Raw genomic sequence first — 25,747 nt, 5'->3', positions numbered from 1 at the left:
GGTACAATATAATTTGTATATTGTGAGTGTTTGCAAGAGTACCGGTACCTCTGTCGGTGGAAGCTGAGAGAGTGCTGGACGGCACTCTTTTCCCCTGAGGAATCACTGCGGTACTCTGCAACATATTGAGTGAGAGGTGGAGGTGGCATTCCCACCGTTGTTGTTACGGGGTGTACACACACCCACACTTGACTGTCTTTGTTCTCGCCAGCAGTACCAGATCCGACAGTCGGGGACGGTGATCACCTGGGAATTCGGGACTTGGCGGCTCCAGTATTCACCTGGTTCGGTGGCGGCGGAAATCGTGTGGTTCCGGCTCTTCTCAGGACAGACGTCTTCTATCCTCGAGCCTGCCCACACGTCACCTTTGTGGATTGACTGTAATCATATTCTGAGATTGTCTGTATGTTCGTTGTGCTCCTTCACAACATTAAATTGTTAATTTTTGGCTCATCAATTGACCGTTCATTTGCGCCCCCTGTTGTGGGTCCGTGTCACTACACCTTCACAACAAGATTTCTCCTTTGGAACCATCTCACAAAAGATTAATGGCATCATAAGCAACTGTACTGTCTACTGGTGGAGTCTCCTGTCAGGCCAACAGATGACTACAGCAGGCAGGCTACTTGCCAGTAAGAGTTTATTTGTGGGAGCAGATTACAGCATTTTAGACAAAGGAAGTTGTCTCTGGGAGATACACCCTGCTTATGCCGCTCTAATTTTTCCTTGATAATCACTTTTCTTTGGGGCTTGAAGGCCTTGATGCCAATCAAGTACAGCAACCTCCAATATGGGTGATCAACACCATGTGCTTTCCCAGTCTCAAAGTCAATGTCCCAGGCTTTAAGGCCTTGTCCACACGGATACGGAACTTTCCCAATACGATCTTTTTCTTAGTTGTTTTCAAATAATGTTCAGTAAACATGGCACTGTTTCAAGAAATATCTGCGTCCACACAAAAACGCTCAAAACGACTTAAAACATTGTAGTACATATGCCAGGCCAGCCTATATGTGGTGTTGTATCGTGTGTGCGTTGTGCATGTTTTTCCGTCATTCATTGGACTTTCTATGACAAACAACTAACAGCATTGAAAAATAGAAACATTGTTTTTTTAAACAACTGCAGTGACTAAAAAAAAGTCATGTGACTGCTGTCCGGTTACTCCGTTACTCACTTTTGTCCTCTTCCAACTGGTGTGCCACACAGAAAAACTCTGGATTATACAAAGACTGGAGTGCTACACAGAAAAACTCTGGATTATACAAAGACTGGAGTGCCACATGGAAAAACTCTGGATTACACAAAGAACAGAGCACCACATGGAAAAACTCTAGAATATACAAAGAACAGAGTGCCACACAGAAAAACTCTGGATTACACAAAGAACGGAGCGCCACACAGAAAAACTCAGGATTACACAAAGAATGGAGCGCCACACGGAAAAACTCTAGATCAGGGGTGGCCAAGTTCGGTCCTCGAGAGCCACTTTCCTGACACTCTTAGTTGTCTCCCTGCTCCAACACACCTGAATCCAATGAAAGGCTCATTAAAAGTCTGCTAACGAGTCTTTCATTGGATTCAGGTGTGTTGGAGCAGGGAGACGACTAAGAGTGTCAGGAAGGTGGCTCTCGAGGACTGAATTTGGCCACCCCTGTTCTAGATTATACAAAGTCTGGAACACCACATGGAAAAAAACTCTAGATTATACAAAGACTGGAGCACCACATGGAAAAAAAACTCTAGATTATAAAAAGACTGGAGTGCCACGCGGAAAAACTCTGTATTACACAAAGAATGGAGCGCCACATGGAAATACTCCAGATTACACCAAGAACGGAGTGCCACACAGAAAAACTCTGGATTACACAAAGACCAGAGCGCCACATGGAAAAACTCTGAATTACACAAAGAGTGGAGCACCACACAGAAAAAAAAAACCTCTGAATTACACAAAGACCGGAGCACCACACGGAAAAACTCTGGATTACACAAAGAATGGAGCGCCACAGGGAAAAACACTGTATTATACAAATCATAGAAAAACACAAAACTGAGGGAGAGTCAACATAAGTTTTAATGTACCTATTTATAACATTCCACGGGAGGTGTTTTCAGAGAGGTGTTGTCAGACATGTCAGTGGAAAAGAAAAAACCCTGCACATGCTAAATCCAAACTGAATGCTCACTGTACTGATGTGGAAAAAGGATTAATTTAATATTTGGCTTGTTTTGTCTGCCATGGTGACAGCTTGTTGTTTAGTTGATGCTGCAGATGCACAGATCACTTCAATGGCTTTCACCACAGCCTTCCATCATCTCTCTTCAGCTTTCTGCTTGTGACGAAAAATCCCATTAATGATCCACCAAAACAAACAAAAAAAAAATGTAGGTTATACTATTAACAACAACATCATGTCAATAATTATGAGCAGCTGTGGTTAGACAGGTGGTGGTATGAGAATTGTTTCATAAACGTTCCACATTGCCTGTGCACATGGAGACATGAATCCAGCATTTTTCATATTTACCCACTCTGGAACCCATTTTCAAACAGTATCATTTTTGGCCACTGAAAACACCAGATCCATGTGGACAAAGAAACTGGTCTGAAATGTCCAACAGAACTTCAGGAAACACAACCAAGCAACTGATGAAGTCGTAGGAGGCAGCAGATTGAAATATGATTTCATCTGCCACCAAGAAAACCCCATCATCATGACCTAAAAGGCTGTCAACCAGCAGGAGAAATAATGCAGGACATTACCTGATGTACATCTCTTCTCTGTCTATCTCTTTGTAGAAGTTCTGCAGAAGAGAAAATACAAAGCACAGAAAGTCATAAAAATAAATAAAAAGTCCATATTTACCATTTAATAACAAAACCAATTGAGAGAAAGTTTTCCAGAAGAAATTCAGAAAGACACATAGGACTATAAATGCATACTTTATTACATATAACTATAATACTACATTGACATTGTATTCAACTTTACCCATTAATATTATGTATATCACACAACACAGTCACATTATCTACACATATGCAGGACTGTGCAAAAATCTTTAGCATGACAATTAAAAAAATGGATTTTTTTAAGAAGCAAAGATGATGCTGACAATATCTCCAGAACATCATTTTGTTTATTTAATAATTATCAGACTGTTGCTGTGTTTGTGGAACCATGCATTGGGTTGGAAAACTACAAAGTAATTAGGCTTTTATTAAACTAAAAATCTTCATCACTTTGTTCGTTATACAACTTTTCTGCGCAGCATGCTAGCGTCAAACACTGAAGAATACACGTAATAACACATTCATTTAATCTACTTTTTTTGGTGGACTTGTGTACTTTCTAGGAATAGTGGATTGTACTGAATACAGTTTTTACTATAATTTTATAAGTGTGATCACTGGAAACTGTCTTTGTGTTGTCACATATCAGGAGGTACACCAATACAGAAATTGTTTTTTTGAAAACATAAAACGAGTTTTGTAACTCGTTTGCTGCTCGTCTAATAAATAATTTTTTTTGCTGTTGCACAAACAGAAATATTTGCACATTTCAGTTTCAATTCTCTGTTGATACACAACTGACTAAATATCACATTTTTAACAAAACTGTGTGTGTGTGCCTAATGTTTGGAGCGCCTTGGGGCAACTGTTTGTTGTGATTTGGCGCTATACAAGAAAAAAGTTGAAGTTGAAGTGTGTGTGTGTCTGTAAGTAAGGTCTGTAAGAAAAGTATCGGACCTTTTTATTTTTTGCAAAAACCTGATGGATTTGAATCACGTGTGCTTGCATGAGCAAACCTTGAACCTTCGTGAGCATGCGTGAACTTTTTCATGCCTGTCGATTGCATCATTTTCTGGTAATCAGCCTTTGTGTGAGGACATGTGTTGTGCGCTCAGCGGATTTTCATTTCAAGGAAAATGACGGAACAACTGGAGCAGTGCCGCATCAAATTTTGCCAGAAACTGGGCCACAGCCAGGTGAAAACCATTCGGAAGATTCAGACGGCTTTCGGTGACTTTTCAGTCGTGTGACTATCCAAGAAATTGTGGAAGAGGTGGGCATGTCACAGCATGTCCTGTGAGACTTCAACATGGAGACATCAACATATATACATACAATTACAGTTTTTACAGAATAAAATATACTCTGCCAGGACTACATTTGGTCCCAGTCCAAAAAGAGTTAAATATACTCTATCACAGTGTTAAATCAATTCTATCACAGTGCAAAATCAACTCTATCATGCTGTGAATGACTCTTATTGGAGTAGAAATACTTGAATTGACAAAACAGTAGAGCTGATTTCACTCTAAAATAGGGTGTATGTAACTCTATATTAGGGATAGACCAATAATCGACTCGCCCGTTTATTGGCCGATTATCTTCCAGGCTGATTATCAGTCTATCCCTACAGAGCATCCAGAGGCTGGTGCAGATTATCGGCCCAGCCGATTAGCGGTCTGTCTCTACTCTATTTGGACTGGGATCAAATGTTATCCTGGCAGAGTATATTTTAGTATATATATATATATATATATATATATATATATATATATATATATATACGAGGTCTATTAGAAAAGTATCCTACCTTATTATTTTTTAAGGACGCCCCACAATGGCACACGGCGCGCCGTGCTCCGAGCCGCCATCGAGAGGCAGAAACCACCACATCATTTCTAAACGGATGGCTGTGTGGAGCTGGGACCGTCGTGAGCAATTTCTCTGGTTATCACAAGAGCTGGACATCAGCCATTTTCCAGCAGATTTCACTTTTAACAAGAGATTTTGACATGGAAAGCTGCGCGGAGGCTTCGCACGTCAGGACCGATTCACTGATTGAGCGAGACAAAGGAACACCTCCGTTTCGGAGTGCCAGGGGACAAGTTGGGACATGCCTATCTCGGCTTTCAATGCTTACCAGCCCAGTGAGTATAAGAGAAATTGTGGAGAGCTGGGCATGTCCCAACTTGTCCCCTGGCATTCAAACAGAGGTGTTCCTTTGTCTCGCTTGATCACCGAATCAGTCCTGACGTGCGAAGCCTCCGCGCGGCTTTCCATGACATGCCGGAAAATGTCTGATGTCCAGCTCTTGTGATAACCAGAGAAATTGCTCACGACGGTCCCAGCTCCACACAGCCATCCGTTTAGAAATGATGTGGTGTTTTCTGCCTCTCGATGGCGGTTCGGAGCGCGGCGAGCCGTGTGCCATTGTGGGGCGTCCTTAAAGCTGTAGTAACACTCCTTATTCTCTGTGAAGCCCGTAAAATTTTCACTGAAAGCCAGATAAATTTTTCGAATGGTTTCCAGCTGCTTGTCTCTAACAGTTTCTGAAAAAATTCTGATGGAAAAAAAGCCCAAATCATTCCGCCATTTCCTGACAATGAAAATCCGACGAGGGGGCTGGACCACTCCTCCCACAAGGCGTGCTCACATGCGAATGATGCAACCGACAGGCGTGGAAAAACTCACGTATGCGCACGAAGGTTCAAGCTTGGCTGACGTAAAAACATATGAATATGAATCAAATCCATATGGTTTTTGAAAAAAATAATAAGGTTGGATACTCTTCTAATAGACCTCGTATATATATATATATATATATATATATATATATATATATATATATATATATATATATATATATATATATATATATATATATGTGTGTGTGTGTGTGTGTGCGTGCAATGGTTTGCCACTGTACTGATGGATTATAACTCTGACTACTTGTTGAAAATCAGTCATCAGTTGACAGTGTTTTCAACAACAGCAGTCAGTTGAGAGAAATGTGACATTTTCGTGGTCCCAGATGAAATGTCATTTGGCAACAGAGAGGCCTCCCAGGTGAGCTGCTCTGTGATAAAATCTTAATACAATGCAACGCAGGGAGGTGGTGGGGATTGTGTCTCGTCTGTCACATAGTTAAATGTCACGATGGTCATGTTATTGTCAACAGCAGACTATAAACACAGGCTGGGTGTTGATCATTTAGAGTTTGGGTTTAGCTGATGTAGTCAGAGTGACAAGTAAGTTTCCTGAAATGAGGAGCAGTCTGCACACTTTCGAATGCTTGTGACAGGACGTGTATGTTTGCAAGAAGTGAGGGAAAAAAAGTCATCTTACGAGCACATTGACAGTGCAGCTCATGCGGTTCTCCTTGTTCTCGTCGTGCATGATGGTCCTGTAATCCAGCAGCCTCTCCAACAGACGCACCACAAGAGACACAAAATTCTCGCCCGTCTTGGCCAAATACATGTGCTTCCTGCAGTGCTCCAGTAAACTGTGGCAGCGTGAGGTGACGGTTCGTTTGGGGAATCCGATGAGGAGGAAAACAAACGTTAAGCATGGATAAGAGGATCTTCAACAGACTAAAAATGTCACAGTGTTTGTTGCCACCTAAGGTTTGGAGAAGCATTCTGTCTTGCTCATTACAGTCGCGTTAGCATCCAAATGTGCTTCAAACAAACATCGCAGCTCCACACTGCGATGACAAGTCATGTGATCACCAGCATACTGTAATTATTCTGAGGGATGCTATGTTGCAATTAGCATTATCTAAGTGGTGAGAGGCTCAGGCGTAATCTCGGCCATTAATCAGCACTTACATTTTCTGAAAGAGAACTTTGTACTGCTCGTCTCCGCGGCCCCCCTCCACCTCATGATCCAGCTTGGTGATGATCTCGTTCTCAAACTGCAATTAGACAGAGCAGGCATAAATAATCAGCAGAGCTAATTTTTCAATTCATTAACGCCATCCCCCCCCCCCTTGCATCAAGGCCTGGCTGGCAGATATCTGTGTATCTACCTAATCGCTCATCTTACAGCTGAGCTGCTCTTCTGTGGCCGTTACTGCTAACTGAGTTACTCCGGCTTTTTCATTTCTGTGTAAATACAGTTAGCATGGTACAAGAGAACGCACCGTGACACGCGTAACTTTCGTGTGCAACCTGATTTCCTGCCTCTTTGTTTGTTGCAAAAGCTTGTGACAGTGATGCATGACTTTCATAGCGCTGATATTTGTATGTACAAGCGGGGGTGGGGGGGCAATGCAACAATGTGTTTTATTGCTTTGAAACAGATTTTCACAGAATTCTTCAGCCCATTTACGATGTTCAGGTACAAACAGGCAACATGAAAGCAAAGCAAGACCAAGAAAACAACCATACTTCTTTAAATACAGTCAGATCCATAAGTATTTGGACAGTGCCAACATCTGAAAATTTTCCGAAGTACAACATTATAATGGATCTGAAATGGAAAAAATAAAAGAAAAATGAAAATGCATTTACAGTGCAGGTTTTCGACTTTAAATCAAGGTGTTGAACAAAAATACCATTTTTACCATTTTGGAATTACAGCCATTTCATAACATTCCTCCTTTTTTTTTAGAGACCACAAGTAAATGCAAAAAATAAATACAATAATGTTAACACAAATCACAATTTTCGAAAGTTCTATGAACATTTCCAAGTCATTAAATATTTGTTGGACTTCATTTATATCATTGCAGAGATGGACCTTCCTCCAAAAAAGCAGATCAAATCTAGGTTTGAGTCTTTACACATTATTTTCAAGACGGTCCTTCTCTGCATCCCATCCAGGGGAAATTATGGACTCTAATCTGCTTCAAGCCACAGAAAGTGGAGAAAAGAACCGGCCCAATGGGCCTCAGGACCTATACAGCCCTATAAAGGCTAAGATAACCACAGATTTTGTAAATCTGAACTGATTAAAATAAAATCATGAAGAAATTACACAGGCTGGCCAACGAGTTCTTGCAGCAATCTTCGCCTGCTTTACAGTGGTTCACATGATTTGTGCACGCTGTTGGACCGTCCAGAGCTGCAGTGTCACTGGGGCGGACCTCCTGAAGCGGCAGAGGAGTTCCTCAGTCACTGCCAGACTGAGTGGCAGCCACGGTGCTGCTTGAGTCCAATTTGAAATGCGTACCGCGGGGCACACAGCAACACATCCCCACCTTCCCCAGTGCATGGTGGTCCACCCACACCTCTCCCTCCAGCTTTTTCATGGTGCGGCTCACATGCTTCCAGAAGCCTTTAGGGTTGGACTAGAAGCCCACAAAAAGTGCAGGTTTGGCACCATATTCACACTGCAGTTTAGTAACTCCACCATTGACGCGTGGCTCCAGGTTCTCTCACTTCACGGACAGGTGGACCATCTCCTGCATGATTTTGGACGTGCACTGCATGTCACCGCCGGAGAACGCTCCACAGTGGTTTCTGCTCCTGCGTGGCGCTGCAGTCACCCCCTGCTCCCATGTGCGCCCTCTGCTGTGTGTGCAGGAGGAGGCGGTGATGTGGTGCACAGCCAAAAAGCAGCAGCAGCCAAGATTCTTTATTCTTTTAAAATTCTCAATGGATCTGCATTTGGCCTTTTGGCAGTTCAATGGACGAAAATCTATCCTAGCAACTTTAATCTCTGCTACTAAGTTGCTGTAGAACTGGTGATGCAGCAGACAAAATTTGTACTTTGTCTCATCAGACCACAGACGACTATAACTCATGCAGAGAAGTTATGGATGTCTCTGTGGCGTCCCTCAACAGCCGCCTTATTCCACAGTCTATCAGGTTTTGAGACCTGCCTACTTCAGACAGATTTAAGGTACGTTTACACTTAACGACGACAAGTCACGAATGCCACAAAGTATACATTCTTGGCCGCTGATCACGAATGTGATGATTCGGGGCAGAGGTGCCAGGTGTCCTCAGGAACTGCTGCAACCTGTTACCATGCATTACGATTAATGGCACGTGTTGCTGGAGAATTATCAGGAACCATTACGCATGGTCAAGAATAAGTTTTCGCGTTGCTGCGCGCTGTCGCGCGTAACAGCATATCGTTAAGTTCTGTCATGTTGTGAATGAGGCGAACTGTCTCCACACACCCCCATATTCATCTATCAGCTGCTGAACAATTCAGATCGCTCCAGTTTGCTCCACACCAGAAGAACTTTGTGACTGCATGCTTAGTTGGGCTCTTTGCCATGGAATGGCGCAGAGAGGAGGAGGAGACAGAGAGAGCCAGATGTGTGGCTTCACGCGGCTCTTGTCTCGCTCGTTTTCCCAAACATCAGGCACATGCAGCAGGTGAAACACCTGCAGGAGCCCGCTGAGGAGCATTGGAACGAATCTTTTAGCTGACTTGGCGTCACTGTCCTTCTTCAGCATACTGCAGCAATGAAACTGAATGCGGTGCAGCAGGGTTTAATTGTGCGCACGTCAGAGAAGTACGCTGTCATGCTCTATTAAGGATCACCACTAATCAAGACAGATCAACACACTCAGTTGTGAACTCCACAACATGAGGCAAAATGAGGGTGGTGCGTGACATTCGTGGAAGATTTTTTGACAGTCAAAAACATGCTCCATAAAAATCACGAATATCACACACCAACATGTACTATTAAGAAATCTATTCAGATGCATTAAGTCACGTTAAGAATGTCAGGAATGGGCCAAGAATGACGCAAATATGACATTCGTAACACGTCTTGCTTATGTGTAAAGGCAGCATTACCACAGAATGCCGAACTGCAGCTATTCCTTCATAACGGAATTAAATGAAGTAGTCCTATACAGTGACTTGGAAATATTCATGTATTCATCAACTGACTTGTACAGTATAAACACAGCCATGATTCCAAAATGGTTAATTTAGTAGTTTGATAAACCCCTTGAATTAAAGGTGAAAGTCTAAACCTGTTTCATGTTAACTCTACTTTCATGCTCTGAACATACAGAGGCAGAATGTCAAAAACTGCATCACTGTCCAAAAAACTGATAGACCTGACTGCATATACTCTATTTAGATATTATAAGTGCTGCATCCTGTTAAGTCAAGAATTTATCTAAGTGTAAAACAAGTATCACTGACTTACAATATTAAAACAAATCTAGTTCAACCTACATTGATCACATTTGAGCAAATGGAGAGAATTGGAGCGTGGCATTAACATCCACTGAGCAGGGCGCCGAACGACACGTTAACTTAATTAGCAGCACCTACTCAGGCTGTGCGACGAGCAGGGACGATGTGGCAGACGGTTACGCTGCCGCAGTAATCACACAAACACAATGTACATTGCTTATTTTCAGCGTGTGCTTGAACATTACAAAGCTAAAAACTGCCTAAGACGTCTTATGGCAGAACAACTGTATCCAAATGGATTCCATCACAGAGAAAGACACTTAATTTTGCACTGTAACAAGGCATAACATTAAGTCCCACTTTAAAACGGATGTTGATAATCACAGCACACCAAAATGTGATTTGACTTATGACCAAGCTTATGACTAGAAATTTTCTCACATGGATGAGGCCTCTGCACATTTTATGTCTCCCCAGTTTTTCATTCCTACACCCACAGGTAGCCCTCCCTAACATCCTTTTACTGCCAGTCTTCCAAATACTGCTCGGCTTCCTGATATTTTGTTCTACACACTTCAGCACTAAAACAGCTGAAAAATTATTTTGTCAAATGCAAAAACAAGTCAAAATAAATTACTAGCATTTAAAAACTGTACATGAGCGTTCCCATGGAATAAAAAAGCTTTTCAACCTACCATCCCTGGTTCTCAAGACCAGGCACCTAAGTGGCTCTACTCTTTTTTATTTGGATATTTAGATGTACTTTAGTATACACCAGTAGAGTTCTACCTTACGAGGTCTGTCCATAAAGTAACGGACCGTTTTATTTTTTTCAAAAACTATATGGATTTGAATCACGTGTGATTGCATGAGCCAAGCTTGAACCTTCGTGCGCCTGCGTGAGTTTTTCCACGCCTGTCGGTTGCGTCATTCGCCTGTGGGAAGGATTTGAGTGAGCACTGGTCCACCCCTCCCGTCGGATTTCTTTTGTCTGAGAACTTGCTGAGAGACTGCCGCTTTGCTCCATGAAATGTTTTTCAGAAACTGTTAGAGACAGGCAGTTGGAAACCATTCGATAGATTCAGATGGATTTCGGTGAAGATTCTGTCGGCGTCACGCGGATTAAGAACTGTTAAAACCTTTTTAAAGACTCCCCACAGCGGCGGAGGGCGGGCGGCGCGCCGAGCGACCATCGACAGACTGGATCGACCAGATCATTTCTAAATTGAACGCTGTGTTGATCCGGGAAATCATGTGACTACCACAGAAATGGCAAGATAGCTGGACATAGCACTTTTGCAGCACATTCCACTGTTACAGGAGATTTTGTAATGAAAGACGTGCGGAGGATTTCGCACGTCGGCACGAAGCAGCTCAGGACGCGCAGCAAAAAAACACCTCCATGTTGGATGTCTCAAAGGACATGTTGGGGCATGTCCAGCTGTTACACAATTTCTCGGATACTCACTCGACTGAAAGCCATCGAAAGCTGTCTGAATCTTCTGAATGGTTTCCAACACGGAGGTGTTTTTTTTTTTGCTGCGCATCCTGAGCTGCTTCGTGCTGACGCGCGAAATCCTCCGCACATCTTTCATTACAAAATCTCCTGTAACAGTGGAATGTGCTGCAAAAGTGCTATGTCCAGCTATCTTGCCATTTCTGTGGTAGTCACATGATGTCCCGGATCAACACAGCATTCAGTTTAGAAATGATCTGGTTGATCCAGTCTGTCGATGGTCGCTCTGCGCGCCGCGCGCCCTCCGCCGCTGTGGGGAGTCTTTAAAGAGGTTTTAACAGTCCTTAATCCGCGTGACGCTGACAGAATCTTCACCGATATCCAACTGAATCTATTGAATGGTTTCCAACTGCCTGTCTCTAACAGTTTCTGAAAAAAATTTCATAGAGCAAAGCGGCAGTCTCTCAGCAAGTTCTCAGACAAAAGAAATCCAACGGGAGGGGTGGACCAGTGCTCACTCAAAGCCTGCCCACAGGCGAATGACGCAACCGACAGGCGTGGAACTCACACATGCGCATGAAGGTTCAAGCTTGGCTGATGCAATCACACGTGATTCAAATCCATATAGTTTTTGAAAAAAATAAAACAGTCCGTTACTTTATGGACAGACCTCGTAGATTTGGAATGTATAATAGAAGATATACCTTACTGAATTTTCATGTAGCATAGCTACAAACAGATGTGCAAAGATTCAAATGCTACTGGATTAATGGAAAGAAGAGAGAGAAGAAACAGGAGGATGAGGAGCAGCAGTTGTGTTTGCGCAGATTACACACTTGTGCAATGTGGTCATTTTTTCTTCTTACCCACTCCCGATATTTTTTCCTGCTTCTGATGTTGGGACGAGGCTCTCATCCTGTCTCAGTTGCCTAGTAACTTTGCAAATTATTTCATCCTCAAGGGTTTTAGGCTAGGATCCAAATATGAGTCTGGGTTAGGGTATAATTTTCATATAACACATAAAACATCCGAACCATGGCTTTGTGTATGTCTTGCCCAGTATCACAATTTCCGAGATGGTCCAGGTTTCTCACGGAACAGCAGCAGTAGCATCTCGTCCCAGAAACCCATTGGTGCCAGTGCTTTGCCACAAATGCTGTAGCATGAAGTGAATGGGGTGCCATTTGATCATAGGTTACTTCTCCAGTACCCATTTACAGCTGGGTGGACTGGGATGATGTAGATAAAGTGTGTTGTCTAAAGACACAGACAGGCAGCCTGAAGCATGGATCAGGACTCAAGCCTGGGTCTACATATTGGTCATCCAACTCCCAACTCACCTATTTTACCATTGACCATCAGTAAAGACTGAATTTCAATAGTTATTCACACAATTTTTATTAAATTGTAAATTCATGAATATTTGCAAAGTTCTGGGTATCTTTTAAGTCCATGTCTGACTCTTTCTTGACAATACCTCCAAACAACTAGATACAAGTTCCTAACAATTCCTCTGTCCCAACATCAACCTTATGTAAGTGCATACACAGAGGATGAACAGAGGGATGGATGGAGTAACTTAGGAATACCAAAAAAAAGTATGGTCATACAGACTACGGTCCAGGCCTATCTGGTATGATGAAAACATGACTAATAATGTGAAACCAAAAGTATGATAACTAAGGTCCTGAGCAGCTACACACGTGAAGATATGCATAATAGAATTTATAATAAAATAAAATCAATTGGTGTCATCAGTTCACAAAAAAATCAAGTGTTGTTCAAGGAACATGATTCAAAATGACAACAAAGATGAAGTTAGACAGTGAGCTTGAAGCCAATTCTGACCTAATCTGTACCTTTTACGGTGCCCAAACAACACTCACAACTCAGCCTAGGTATATCATGACCTACACAAATATAACCATAGCCATCTCAGGATGGTAGCTATAGCCAGGCAGGGCTAAATGAAGGATTACACAGGGGTCAACATTAAAAATCATATTGAAAAGTATACCACATTATTTTTCTGATCATGTGGATTCAAAAAAGGTATAGTTATGGGATAAAAACAGCAAAAATGGTGACAAAGGTGAATTCAATTCATACAGGGGTCAAAAGACAAAGTTGCTCCAATTTTGGTGAAAACTGATGAAAATTATTGATTGAGTTTATATGATTAATAAGCAGAATTGTTTTGACTGTGGTGAATGCTTTCTCTCTAAATTAAAGGCCAAACAAGGTTGATGTACACTGGATTCAATTACATATTGACACTTTTTGTTTCCAATTTATTTTAATTTATATAGTACTAAATCACAGCAAAGTTGCCTCAAGGCGCTTCACACAAGTAAGGTCTACCCTTACCAACCCCTACAGCAAGCACACAGGTGACAGTATGGTAAGGAAAAACTCCCTCTGATAATTTGAGGAAGAAACCTCAAGCAGACCAGACTCAAAGGGGTGACCCACTGCTTGGGCCATAATTGGTCACATTACCCCATAATGTGATAACTGAGTACCCCAGATGGTGCAAACTATTCCTTTTTAGAACTTTAATACCGCAATCATTAAATTTGATTACTTTTTACCAAAATTGGATTAACTTTACTGAAACTGACCTTTGTCGCCATTTAAGCCATTTTCATGCCATAACCTCATAACATTCAGTCACAGATAGCCCAAACTATACCTTTTTTGGAATCTTAATGAAAACATAAATAATGTGGTAAACTTTTCAATGAGATTGGTGCATTTTTAAATTCTGACCTATGTGAAATCCTTCACTGCCCCCTGCCTAGCTATAGCTACCATCCTGGGATAGCTGTCATGGTATACTGAGGCTGGATTGTTAAGTGTTGATTGGGCACCATAACTGGTATTGACAACCTGCTTGGCTCATGGACTAAGTCACAAATCTTTATCCTGTTCAGTTTAAGAACTGCCAAACATGATTTCAAGATTGGGCATGTCTGTTTGGATTTATGTTTCAGAAACTCTTCCAACTTTTGGGAATTAGAACTGGGACGCACCCGCTGGAAGCTGCATGTGAAATGGAATTCACACTGCATCATGTCGAAGAAAATGGGGATGGTGGCCTTGCGCAACTCAATCTCCGGGACTAGAGTCATCTCCAGGATGGGACCCACCATCTCCGGAATGAATTTGATCTTGTGGGGTCCTGATGGAGAAACACAGGAGACGCAAAAGGAAAAAAAAAAAAAAAACAGTGTCGAGTGACAATTTACTGGCTGGTTACCACTCAATATCACATTAATATAAATGTTAATTAATTGAAGTTGTCTTTGTGCATAAATACATTAAATAGAATTCCATTCCGTGTATTGAGATTAACTAGGCATGAGTAATCTCTGATGTGCTGCAGACATAAAAAGCAGCTGCTGCTTTACAAAACTTGTCTGTTTAACAAGCGCTTTCTCAACTGAACTTTTATAAACTCCTCACCTCAGTATAAACACCTCAGTTAAAAATAGTAGTTTGTTAATTAAAAAAAGAAGTGGGAAAAAAAAGATTTTGTCTGGTGGAAAGTTCTAATTAAAGAAATAAGATGGAGTAGATTATAATGAAAGGAAGTTGAGCGAGGCTCAGGTGTGTAAATTCAACCACAAAATAGCCGCACTGCAATTTCATTCCTTCTGAGACTTCAGTGCCGAGACTCTCAACCCACAACATAAAGCCAATTAACACCCTCTCTATATTTAGCTGCTCTTCTTTGTTGCTTCAGTTTGCAATGATGGTGAGGATAATTAGATGCCACATAATGAAAGACAAAAATTGGGAAAACAACACCTTAACGTGTGAACTGTGTGACTGATCCCCATCAGTGAATTACTTCATCAAAAAGGATGACTGTGAAAATGGAAGAACTTGTCAAAAGGAGGAGTTGGGTACATTACCTAGATTGTACCACATATCCCTGATTTCAAAGCCAATTTGTCTTCTCATATCCTGGTACCTGCAAAACAAAAATGGCAAAAATTGGTCCACAAGGTTCAACAAATCTTATGACTTGTGTTCAGTAGATTAGTTACCACCACGCTACGTCCAGCCCAGCCTCACACTTTTTTTTGTGCCCCATCACAAAAATGGGGCGTTTTTTTTTTACTACTTATAATCCTCCCTCTTCTCCTAACTCTAACCATAACTATAACTGTCTCCCTTACCCTAACCTGACCCCCCCCCGTCACCCCGCATTTCGTGCCCCCATCACGAAATGAATTCGTTCCCCACAAAAAGCGCTCCATTTTCTCACAGATTAACTGACTTTTTGCAATGGCATCACAAATTAGTGTGAGACTGAGTTGCCCATGCCACAATCATGCGGCAACCTCCGGTGTTGAAAAACAAAGTCAGCGCGGATGTGCCAAATCTTGCGGTTTTATTTATTAGTTTTTTTTTAATGGCTGCTGGTGTCTGGCTCCAAAATCGAGTCACTTCACATTTTAAAATATCCAACTTGCTCAACACCCAACAAAATCCCCTGTTTCAGATTCTATTAATAGCTTTAATAGAATCGGACAATTCATGACAATTGTTGGGGGGGGGGGGGTGTTAATATATAAATAAGCTGTTTATGCTACTTCAAGCCATAAAGTTATGAATAATTAGGGGCGTAGTTGCTTTGAGTGACAGCCAGTGTGTGTTGGCAAGCCAGGTTCACGGCCTCGTTTGCGGAGGTGGCTGCTACCTGCTGCACACTCAACTGTGCTTGTCCTTTCTGAGCATTTTATTCCAAATATCTGAGATAGCATGCTTTATTTTGTCAATAACTCTGTCTAATGGATTATCTAAGATGTCTACACTCCAATATTTCTGTTGAGTGAAATTTTTAAATTATTATTTTACTGTTAGCAATGTTAGCACTAATTAGAAGGTATCAAGAGCTTAGTGATGGTCTCTCCACTCTTACTCCAGAATTAATGAGGCAATTTACCGGTGAGAATTTTTAATACTGCACCCAAACCACCAGTTACAAATATTCACCAACCACTCAGAAAGAAAAAAAAAGGTGTTACTCAGACTGAAAAGATGTTCATGCCACATTTGTCCCACCCATGTCATGCCAGTCTTGGCCATGCTCCACCGCATTGTCAAGGTACTGACATTTGGAACCGCCCACTCCTTTGTCCCTCAGGCCATCAGACTATACAACACCTCACTTGGGGGGAGGAGGAATAACAGGAAGACAGAGGACAGGAAGGGGAGGAACAGTAGCAGCCAGTAAACAAGTAGCAAGCAGTATTTCTGGTATTTATATTTTTATATTTGTGAATTTATATTTATATTTGCAAACTGTTTTTTACTTTTACTTTTGATACTCTGTGCTTCTTACCCTGTGTGCTGCTATACAATGCTGCTGGAGCCTCAATTTCCCTGAGGGAGTCTTCCCAAGGGATTAATAAAGTTCTACCGAATCTAATCTGAAGGTTCAAACCACTTTCATGAAAACGTATAGGTGACATCAGAGAGGGTTTGTCCATTATAAATACAGTCTATGGTCAAAACATGGGTTATGCAATATATATAATTATCGTTTAACATGAAATGTGACAGGCTGCCCCACCAATTTAATGAAATATCAGCTTTAGTGGTACAAACACGCCAGTGTTTGTCCAAGTCCAAATGCCTGAGGAACAGGAATGTAGAATATACGCAGCTGGCTGGCACCTTAGGTCTACACGATGTGTTAAGGTACATACAGGGGCAGAAGACTAAAGCCATGAGGAACAGCATTTGATCAAACACTTGTTCTCTGGTGTCAGTTTGGTGCGTCAAGTCCCCAATGTAATGTCAAAGAAGCCTCAGGAGAACAAAAAGCCTGAGTTTTGACCAGGTCTTTCATGTCTAGGTCACACATCTTGGAGCTGGTCTGCCTGCCTGTTACAGCATCCCAGGTCACAGAAAGGACAAACGCTGATGTGGATAAAACGCAGAAGAGAAAAGCCGACAGTGAGTGAATGAAAATCTAACAGGACTGGAAACAGAAGTGCGGAGTCACTCAAACTCTATTAAATGGTACAAAATCAAACAATGATATTAGCTTCACATTTTTCAAAACAGACTACAACTTTGAAGAATATTGAGTAAAAGCTGAAAGCGTGCTGACACAAAGAACGTGTGGAAGACAGAATAAAGATTACCAGCCTTTTTCTTTTTGGCCATTTTCACTTATTTCTGATCCCAAATGAGTAAAACAGGGATCTCAAACTGCTCCTGAAGTGGAATGAAATACGGTGGCTTGCAAAAGTATTCAGCCCCTTGGTATTTCACACATTTTAGTTTGTTTATGACATTTCAAATACACAAAGTAAACCAGGCTTCTCAGTATAAAAATTTCTAAAATGATCTTCCTTAAACTCAAACTGAAAGTAAATCTCTACAACCTGACATAAATTAATTACAAATATAAAAGCCAAGATGATGGGTTGCATAAACAATGGGGCCCTTTGGTATAATACCTGTAAATAATCAGTTTTATTGCCAGTTTTCTTCAAACAAGTCAGGGGATGGATACATGAAGATTTCCAAGTCACTGAATATGTCTTGGGCTTTATTTACATTTAGGAAGAAATACAAACAGTGTGGCACTCTGTGGTAAATCTGTGTGGAGTAGACAGTTCTCAAAAACTAAGTGACTTTGCAAGAAGGAGAAGAGTGAGGAAAGCAAACAAGACACTCAGACAACCCAGAAGGCTTCTGTGGCTGTGACTGGAGAAATTGTGCTGATTACTGATGCAACCCATCATCTTGGCTTTTATATTTTTAATTCATTTATATCAAGTTGTAAAGATCTGTTTTCAGTTTGAGTTAAAGGAACATAATTTTAGATTTTTTTATACTGAGAAGCCTGACTTACTTTTTGCATTTTAAACACCATAAACAAATTAAAATGCATGAAATACCGAAGGGCTGAATACTTTTGCAAGCCACTGTAACTTAAAGGAGCACTCCATCATGGTTAAGGTGCAAATATGAGTTTTCAGATCAAAGTTTGGAAAATTCCATTGTCCCAAAAACAATGAAACTTTTTTTAAACAAATAACACCAGGTTAATCAATGTCTTCTTATATCCTTCATAAAATCAAATTATCATTCACTAATAATTAGCAGTAATCTATGTACCCATGCATGAGATTGTATGTCTACAAAGCAATCAAATTTTATGTAATCTAACTTTCACGCAATTTCAAATTGTGTCGTGTGTGTTGTTGCATCCATCATACCACGGAACTGGCCAGGGCACTGGGGGGAGCGCGGCAGATCCAACCAACCGATCCATCTCCACTTCTCCAAAGCAATCACCTATCTCATGCATCTAGGTGCATCACCTTGAATTACTCCAGGTGCTGAGGTCCTCAAAAATGAGGCACCAGGCTAAATCATGCCTGGAGAAATACGCTACATGAAAAAAATTTCAGCGCCAACGCTCACTCACAATCTAAGTAATACTCACTCTAAGTAACTTTGACACAAAGAAATTCCAGCGTAGCCATGAATCCTCTGAAGAGACCTAGCACCAAAGACATCCAGACATCCATCGACTGAGGTCATTCCTGAGGTCTTACAGCTCCAAGTCTCACAAACATACAGTAAGTCAAGAAGCACCAGGACCCTAAAGACTTGGACCTTCGGTCTCATGCAAAGATATCAGCATCATCAGAAAAGTTCAACTCTTGTGGTTGTAAGGCCTCGTTCAGACTGCCAAAAAATCTGACTGACCACAGTGAAAAGTCACATGAAATCTGTTTTTTACAAATCCTTTCCAAGCCTCATTTGTAGGTAGTTTGAAATGTGACTTAAATCACATTTTTGAAAACCCGTCTTGGTTTGAACGCTTGGATCGGATTCCGGGTATGTTTAGTGACATTTCAAGGTATGCAGCTATAAAACTAACGGGGAGGGGGGCCTGTGGCAAGAGCTGTGCTGAGAATTGTACACTCTCCCCTTGTGTTTTCTCTCCTTCGCTCACTCTTGTCAGTTTTCAAACAACTCAAATAAAACCCATTAGTGCTTGCGCACCCCCCCCCCCCAAAGAATTGACATGACATGTTTACAGGGACATACTGTCGGGTAACAGCTGAGAGAAAGAAAGAGCATGGGGGGAGCAAAAGAACAAGAAAGAGTGAAAGAGAAAGAGTGGTATACATGCAAAACCAGAGACAAGAAGAAACCACAGGAGAGCACGAGGGGTCTTGTCTTCGGAGGGTGCCAGCTGGTGTGGTACTGAGGCATCAACCACTGACACAATAAGAAAGGAAAAACACATCAAAGGCCATGTTTATGTAAAACCTTGGGGAAAATATTTCCACAGTACTTCATGTTGCACGGATAATCACCCCATGATGTCAGTCACTGATTCTTTTATTTTCTTGATGCAGCTCTGACAAAGAAAAGCCTTCATAATTTCACAGCTGTGAAGACTTAACATTGGTCACAGTGCTGTCACAGACACATCAAATATAAATAAAAGTTTTGTAGTTCACAAAAACATCTGCCATGTATGACTCAGAATCCCTATTTTAACAACAAGATATGACAGCGTTCAAACGTTGAGTCATGTTTTACTGCCACAACCATTGTTTTTTTTTTCAACTTCATGATTTCAAAATGAAAGTTAAGTTTTCGAGAGTAACGTTTTGTCAGGATTTCATATTTGAAATCAGACATGCAAAATCTCTTACCACCTATGAGCTACAACCATTTTTTTTCTCAGACAGTATAGGCGGAAATTGTCAAAATTATTAGCATTCACATTCCTAATATTTATAGATATGTCTTCATTACATGGAGAAACTTGCTGTATTTGTAAAATTTACTGATTAAACATGTAAGAGAATACATACAAAGGTGTATGTGTGTATATGTGTGTGTATATATATATATATATATATATATATATATATATATATATATATATATATATATATATATATATATACACACACACACACAGTGGGGAAAATAAGTATTTGATCCACTGTCAGTTTTGCAGGTTTTCCCACCTACAAAGAATGGAGAGGTCTGTAATTTTTATCGTAGGTACAGTTCAACTGTGAGAGACAGAATCTAAAAAAAAAAAAAAATCCAGAAAATCACATTGTATGATTTTTAAATAATTAATTTACATTTTATTGCAACAAGCAGCTTGGTGAAAAGACAAAAACCTCTGTAATGGCATACAAATATTTCTGTACCGATTGTTAAGGTCTCTTTTTTTCTGGGGGATGAAATACTTATTTAATACAATAAAATGCAAATTAATCATTTAAAAATCATACAATGTGATTTTCTGGATTTGTTTTAGATTCTGTCTCTCACAGTTGAAGTGTACCTATGATAAAAAAAAAAGTAAGTGGAAAAACCTGCAAAACTGACAGTGGATCAAATACTTATTTCCCCAACTGTATCCTTATGAAATTTTTACTGAAGATTCATAACCTGATAGGCAAGAACTGATTCAATTTTCAAGGCTACAGATCATAGGTCAAAGTCAGGGAAAATTGGAAAAATTCCTATCTTTAGCACTGAATGATTATTGAAAAATGCATAACTCTGTCAAAAAAGATCAAATTTCTTTCACATTTGATGGTAGGGTGGTATCCTTTATCGATTGACAGTTTGATCCGGATCTGTAGCCATTTAAATTTAACATTGAAAACCCTATTTAATATATATTTTACATTATATCTTAATCAAACATGCCCCAATCACTCTCATATTTGAATGTGAGGTGCAGACTGGCACTCACTATCGCTTGACAAAGGTGTACATTTGGTGTACATTTTGCATTATATGTCAATCAAAAGTGTCTCAATCACTCTCATTTCTCTGTTATGGAATTACCACCAAACTGGATAGAGGTTCTAATTTTATGCCTGTTTGACTATCTTCCGACTGATAACTGGAAGCGTAACTTTTCATTGCTTTTTGGTAATGACAAATGTGCATAGCAGAGATAACCAATGTTCTGAAAAGAAACAAACAAATTCAGAAAACACAAAAGTTGAAGAAAAAGCCCCCCGATAACACCAAAAAAAAAAAAAAACTGATTCAAGTGCAAGAACTAAATATATACTCCTGAGATTAGCTTATGAAAAGCCACTTCTAAAAGGACTTTGACCTTGAAAATTTTGTCCAAGGTAAAATTTTGTGGAATTGGAAACTAGTGTCGGCGGAGGGTTGCACTCTACGGGTGCGGTGTTCTAGCTTTACAAGACATAAATTGCCACGAAAATGGTACAAGCATTTAATTTAGATACATTTTAATGCTTTTATCAGAAAGAAGACTTTTTTTTTACCCTAGAAACAACTGAACCTACATGGAAATATGGATATAAATTCCTTCTCTCTCTCTCTCTCTCTCTCTCTCATATATATATATATATATATATAGAATTAACATCGGTGGTAGACTCACAGCTTGAACGCTGTCATACACAGTATGTGGTGGTGGCAGAAGACGCCACTCCGTAGACTGTCACTGTCGAAAATCCACCCTCTCTGAGAAAACATTGCACCACTGTGCGATTGATGGATGCATATTGACAAATGCTCCTGAGGACCATAAACACACCTTAGTGAAACGCTGCAGAGACACACTCAAGTGTTCGAGGTGACTTGTGACCACTGAACCCCTTCTGAGTGCCACCACTTTCTGACCTTGAATTAATATTCACTGGGTCTTTTTCACACATTTCAGAGCACCTTGAAGCCCCGACAGAATTCTGAAAGCTAGCTGATTGCTTTTGCCAATATTTGACAAAGACATGCTAATATAGTACAAGAGAAAGGAGAGAGACATCTTTAAAAATCTTTAGCAAAGTAGCTGTGTCGCCTCTTTGCAACATTGCCATGTCAAAGCACTTAACTGTACGGCGGTGTCACAAGGGGAAAGCCTACAGACAGCAGTACTGGCAACATAACATCTTAATAGATGCTTATCTCTGTACATAACTGTAAAGTTGCATGATAATACATAATGCATTATCATAATGCAACAAGCAATTGATTGGTTGATAGACAAAGTGAAAATCATATACATTGCACACTGACAATTAATTAGTCACTGAAGTCATGGACAATATTTTAACATTTCGGGTTCTTCAATGTGAGGACCCCACCCCCAACCACCCTTTGTCTATTTTCTATTCACATTAAATTAAATACATGTAGATTTTAATCATGATTGAATTTTAAAAACATTTTACGTAATTACAATAGAATCTATTCTAATCTATTTAGAAGATGAATGCAGTGATTTTCTTTTCCCTGTCGTCGTAACACCTAAGGCCGGGTTCACACGGCAGGATAATTAGGCCGATATCGGACCCGATCTTCCCCTTCCGACAATCTTAAGGACGCCCCGACAATCGTGATGACGCTAAAGATAATCTTATCAGATATTCCTCCCATGTGTGGTGTGTTAAGAGTGCGCTGATCTGCTCAGAAGGGCGTCAGGAACGCTCCGATCGCAAATCGGAGATATTCAACATGTTGGATTTTTTTGGCCCGATATCGCAGCGTGTGTGGTGTCCTCCGACCACAAACGAGCAGGCAGCCTGCTGAATGTGACGTGCATCCAATCAGAAAGTGAGGTGACTGACGTACGGAGCGGAAAATAAAATCAAAACGGCTGTTCTGACTTACCAGAAAGTCCGGTGGTTGCGCTGTCTTCACTCCTTTAAAGAGCACCTTTTCTTTTTCTTTTTGTATCATTTTTTTTCCCTCTGTTGTAAATAGTCCACAAAGTACATCCGTTTGTTTACTCTGAAGTCACATTTAATCTCGAGATTTCCTGTCTGAACTGTAAATGTTCGTGTGTGAAATCTGTTCGTGTGTGGTGATGTTGTCCTTTACTGTGTGGCTGCACACCACACACTGTACGACCAAACCTGTTAGATCCATGATTTTTTATCTTCACGTGTGTGGTCTCTCAGGTTTTGGAAACCTACAGATAATTTTAAAATCCTGTCGTGTGAACCAGGCTTAAGGTGAGTAAACAACACCCACAGTCCAGTATCAGCAACCCAGGGCCAACACAAAGATGTATGATAACCATCCCTGAGTGGCAGCTGCAGGAAGGTAGGGATCAATATGAGACAACAAAAGGGTCAAAAGGTAAATAAGGTTCCAATCATGCTTATTTGTCTGATCATAAGGATTACAAAAGAGTTTGGGCTATATGACTAAAGGTAATGGAGCAGTGGTTTTCAAACTGTGAGAGTTCTTCAGGGGGTATGTGAGGGATGGGTATCATGAACGAGAGTTACGAATGTAACTACAGTTCTATGAATTCTGGATGACCGCCAGAGGGCGATGCTTTAGCACCTGGGTAACTACATGTGCACAAGCACAGAGAGGTCGAGAATATATACCAACAAAGTCACACCATTGGCTGTGATCTGGGTGACATCACTGGTTGTATTTATATGCCAGACGCACCCAGTGCTCGCTCCTTTTCGGAATGAACTCGCAAGACTCTGAGTGACAAGCAACTCTGGTGGTCATCCGGAATATATAGAATCGTAGTTATATTCGTAACTCTCGTTCTATTTCATTCCTCCTGACCGCCAGAGGGCGGTGCTTTAGCACCTGGATGACTTAAAACCAACAAGGTCACGAAGAGTCACACTCACCTAGCATCAGCAGTGGGGAGTGGAGGCAGACAACACCACCAAAGTCACCGCAGGAGGAGAGGCTACATCCAGTCTGTAATAGTGGGCGAAGGTACAGAATGAAGCCCACGTAGCAGCAGCACAAATATCACTCAAAGAAACACCTCTCAGTGCAGCCCAGGAGGTGGACATCCCTCTGGTGGAATGACACGTAACTTTTGGAGGCTGAAGACCCCTGGACCTGTATACTTGTAACATGGCATCCACGACCCAATGTGAAAGTCGCTGCGTTGATACAGCACAGCCTTTTTTGTGATCACCGTAACCAACAAACAGGGCATCTGTTTTCTGAATCCCAGCAGTCGCACTAATGTACTGCTTCAACATTCAAACAGGACACAGGGAACCCGAGACAGACAATCCTGGATCAGAATGCAGGGCATACACAGCCAACCAAATTGGATGAAATACTCTTAGTTAAAAAGGATGGGTTAAGCCACAGCGTAACCCCAGATCCGTCAGAATTCCATCGCAAACAGTTCTCAGCGACCTACAGGGCACGAAGCTCTCCCACTTGCGTAGGCAAAGATACTGCAAGTGGCTCACAATATGCTAAACTGTTGTGAAAGTGTAACACAAAGGTCAATTTTTCAAGTTACATGTTTTTGTTGCAAACTAGTTTGAAATTGTAATACACATATATTTCTTTCATAATCCACAAAGCTCAAGATAACTCATTAACTATTAACTTTAAAAATTTCACTTTTCCACTATGGAAAAGTGAAATTAATAAGCGTATGGACCCTTGCGGATGTTATTTTTGACGGACAATTCTCAGGTTGTTTTCAACTTGTTATAATTTATTAATACGCGTATCTTTTATACAAATTGACGATGTATATCGGATAATACATATTTCAAAGTAGAATGCCCATCTAAGTGTAAATGTTAGCTATAGTTTATGCGAATTTTAACCATCTATATCTCCCACTTGGTTTTGACAGAAGGCGTAACATCCGCAAGGATCATTTTTAATTAAATTTTTTTGTACTTAAAATTGACTCAAGGGCCTTTTAGTTACTTTTAATTTTTAATTTCATGGGTTTTCTATTGACTAATGCACAATGCAATTGCCTTGAGGTTGGTTTGAAAACAATATGACCTGGTTGAAAAAGTGAGGTCCAATCGTGTTATAATATGTGATGAAAAAAAGTGGATTTTCCAAACTTCTTTTCAATTTTTCTTTATTTTATGAGCAATGAAATACACTCAAATTATGCATACTATTAGCTACATTAGTGTTAACAATAACAAACATTTCTATTCAACAATCCATATTTAATAAACACATTCATGAAGTACCTCAGGTGTAATATAACGGTTTAACATATTGTGAGCCAAGTAGAAAGACAGTTTTCACTGACACCCACTTAAGATCAGCACTTTCAACTGGTTCGAAAGGAGATAAGCTTAAACCCTCCAGGACTAGTGGAAGGTCTCATGAAGGTACGCGTGCAAGCCTTGGAGGCCGCAAATGTAGAGCACCTTTCAAAAAAACGACACACTAAGGAATGCAAACCCACTGACCCGCCGTCAACATAGACATGCCGGGCAGAGATTGCAGCAACATAAACCCTTAAAGTAGTGACAGAAAGTCCTTTCTCCAGCAGTTCTTGTAAATATTTGAGTAGAACAGGCAAAGGTACCACTAGTGACACTGTAGTCAGTTTGCCCATCAACTGGAGCAGC

General features: G+C 40.7%; 1 protein-coding gene and 1 long non-coding RNA gene across 2 annotated transcripts in view; one reads left to right on the top strand and one right to left on the bottom strand.

Annotated features, from left to right (window-relative positions):
- Positions 1-25,747, bottom strand: part of dock1 (dedicator of cytokinesis 1) — an 815,700-nt gene that overhangs the window by 153,806 nt on the left and 636,147 nt on the right. Inside the window, 5 exon segments of the mRNA XM_034193753.1 lie at positions 2,768-2,808; positions 6,143-6,299; positions 6,625-6,710; positions 14,396-14,544; positions 15,281-15,339. Of these exon segments, the coding sequence (XP_034049644.1) occupies positions 2,768-2,808; positions 6,143-6,299; positions 6,625-6,710; positions 14,396-14,544; positions 15,281-15,339 (492 nt within the window).
- LOC117530818 lies at positions 7,915-19,190 on the top strand. The gene is made up of 3 exons (XR_004566455.1): positions 7,915-7,926; positions 10,080-10,082; positions 19,109-19,190. It is a non-coding gene; the product is annotated as an uncharacterized LOC117530818 (long non-coding RNA).

This window comes from Thalassophryne amazonica, chromosome 18 (assembly GCF_902500255.1).
Source record: "Thalassophryne amazonica chromosome 18, fThaAma1.1, whole genome shotgun sequence".
Taxonomy (NCBI): domain Eukaryota; kingdom Metazoa; phylum Chordata; class Actinopteri; order Batrachoidiformes; family Batrachoididae; genus Thalassophryne; species Thalassophryne amazonica.
The sequence above is the reverse complement of the archived record's forward strand: the minus strand, read 5'-3'. Positions and strand labels throughout refer to the sequence as shown.